The sequence below is a fragment of the Aplysia californica genome, unplaced genomic scaffold, assembly GCF_000002075.1.
Source record: "Aplysia californica isolate F4 #8 unplaced genomic scaffold, AplCal3.0 scaffold00420, whole genome shotgun sequence".
NCBI classification, from domain to species: Eukaryota; Metazoa; Mollusca; class Gastropoda; order Aplysiida; family Aplysiidae; genus Aplysia; species Aplysia californica.
In genome coordinates, this window is record NW_004797690.1 from 650,764 (window position 1) to 653,501 (window position 2,738).

The 2,738-nt window shown below is 37.4% G+C and overlaps 1 protein-coding gene across 1 annotated transcript in view; it reads left to right on the forward strand.

Annotated features, from left to right (window-relative positions):
* LOC101850828 overlaps nt 1-2,738 on the forward strand; it is a gene marked incomplete in the record, with an annotated part of 14,972 nt that overhangs the window by 4,885 nt on the left and 7,349 nt on the right. Inside the window, 1 exon segment of the mRNA XM_013085951.2 lies at nt 24-159. Within this exon segment, the coding sequence (XP_012941405.1) occupies nt 24-159 (136 nt within the window).

Here is a 2,738-nt window from a genome sequence, read left to right on the forward strand (position 1 = left end):
TCCCACTGTCTCTCTCCCCCCAGACGATAGGTGTATTCGGGAACAGCCTGGTCCTGTTTGTGTACTGCCGACGCACAGAGGGTGGCACGGTGTCCAGGTTTATCCAGGCCCTGGCGGTGTTTGATCTTCTCAGCTGCAGTGTGGCAATCCCTGGTGAGAAGCAAAGAGATACTAACTACAACGTTCTATTTCCATGCATAATCTGCCTGCTGAGATGCAAAGAGATAATAAATCATCATCATCCAGTGTCAGATCTGCTACAGACATCGGCGATCCTGGTTTTCCGTTCATTCCTTTGCTCGGATGCTTTAAAAAAAAGCTATGTTTCCCTGATCTTTCCCTGTTGAACATTTCTTTAGGTTCCCTAAGTATGTTGTTCTGGGCCTACCCCTGCCTCGCTTGCCCTCAATTTTGCCTGTGAGAGCAAGATGTTCAAGACCCCTATGTCTATTCAGGTGTCCCAAAAACTGCATTTGTCGTTTCCTGATTGTTTTTAACATTGAGCGTCCCACGTGGGCTTCATCAACCACTACCTCATTTGATTTCTTTTCCTTCAAAGATACTCTTAGCAGTCTCCTAAGAAACCACATTTCTGTTGCTTCTATTTTATTTTCACTGTCTTTAGTGATTGTCCAGCATTCACAGCCCCATAGAAGGTTTGACCAAACATAGAATTTCAGGACTTTCATTTTGGTGTTCATTGAGATGTTTTATTTTTCAGGATTGGGCTCATTTTATTGAAACTAACCTTAGCTATTGTAGTTGTCGGTTTTATTTCTGTGGAACATTTGGCATCAGATGTTATCATATATCCGAGATATTTAAACTGTTGGACTTGTTTGATCTTTTCACCTTTGCTAATGAGATAAGAACTAGGATTTGCTGCTTTTTTGGATATTACCATGCATTCTGTTTTCTTTACATTCAACAATAATCATTTACGTTCACTTTCTGTTACAACAGTATCTAGAAGCAATTGAAGGTCCCTTTCGGAGCTTGTTATTAAAACTGTGTCATCTGCATACCTGATGTTATTAATATTTTCTCCTTTTACTTTGATACCTGAACATTCTTCTATGTTTCTAAGGATTGTTTCACTATACATGTTAAAGAGGTCTGGTGACATAACACATCCTTGCCTCACTCCTCGCCTTATCTGCTTATATTCACTGTATTCTCCATTAATTTGTACAGCAGCGTTTTGGTCCCAGTACAAATTTTGATAATTCTTAGATCTTTTCCATCTATGTCTAGCTTTTCCAGTATCTTAAAAAGCTCATTATGTCTAACTTTATCGAACACCTTTGAATAATCTATGAAGCATAATTACAGATCTTTCTGGGCTTCAATTAATCTTTCCATTAACATTGTTAATGTGAATATAGCACTTCTGGTGCCCTTGTCAGGAACAAAGCTGAATTGCGTTTTTGATATCTCTAGTCTTACACTTTTTCTCAATCTTCCCATTATTACTCGCAGCAATATTTTTGTAAAATGACTCATAAAGCTAATTGTTCTATGCATATCACACTCAGTGGCACCTGGTGTTTTAGGTAAAGCTATAAAAACCGACTTTGTCGTATCTTCTGGGATCTTACTGCAGTCATAAGTAGCATTTAGGAGCTTTGTTGTCATTTCAGTGCCTATTATCTGGCCCTGTGGCCTTTCCTTGTTTCATTTTCTTAATGACAGCTTGTACTTCTGCTTTCAACATTGGTGGTCCATTTATTTCATTCTTTATTACCGGTTTTTCTCCTCTATTATCTTTGAAAAGTTCTTCTATGTATTCTGACCATCTGTTTAAGACATCCCCGTTGTCCATTAAAATATCCCCTCCCTTTGATCTTATGCATCCTGTATTTGAGCATCCTTTTATCTCACTTACTTCATTGATATTGGAACGCATGTATTTGCTGTCTTTGTTTTGGTTCTTCTCTATTTGTTGACACTGATCATTTATTCATGTTTCTTTTGCTTCGTTGCATTTTTTCTTTATTTCCCTGTTTAAGATATTGTACTTTTCCACATTTGATTTTGCCTTTCTTCTCTCTTCCATTAGTTTTAATATCTGGGTCATCCATTTTTATTAGCTTTTTTAGCTTTCGGGGGGATATTTTCTCCCTCAGCTTCCATTATAGAGTCTTTCATTTTCCTCCATAGTTCTTCCGATTTAGTAGTTTTCCAAAGCTTGAAATTTATTTCTTACATGTATGGAGAAACGTTCTTTCAGTTCTTGGTTTGTCTTTAAAAGACCTATGTCAAATTTAGGTTGATACTTTGACTTTTTGAGTTTCTTCAGTCTTATCCGCAATTTACACATGACTGGCACATAGTCACTATCACAGTCTGCTCCTGACAGTGATTTAGACGACTTTAATTGTATTTCTGAAAAGTATGAAGATAATAAATACAACGTTCTATTTACATGCATAACTTCCCTGGTGAGATGCAAAGAGACAATTTAATACAACGTTCTATTTACATGCATAACCTCCCTGGTGAGATAGAGACTGTTGTTGTCGATCCTTCCTTTGTTTTGTTTTGTTTGTGGACGTCGGTCCTGTTGTTACATTAAAGGAGTCGTCACGTGATTGCTGTTGCTGGGTTTTTTTAAAGCAAATGCATTGGTTTATTTTTTACTTAAACTAAGCTTACTTGTTATTCTTCAGTTCTCCCCCTCTCTTTTCTCTCTCTCTCTCTCTCTCTCTCTCTCTCTCTCTCTCTCTCTATCTATCTAT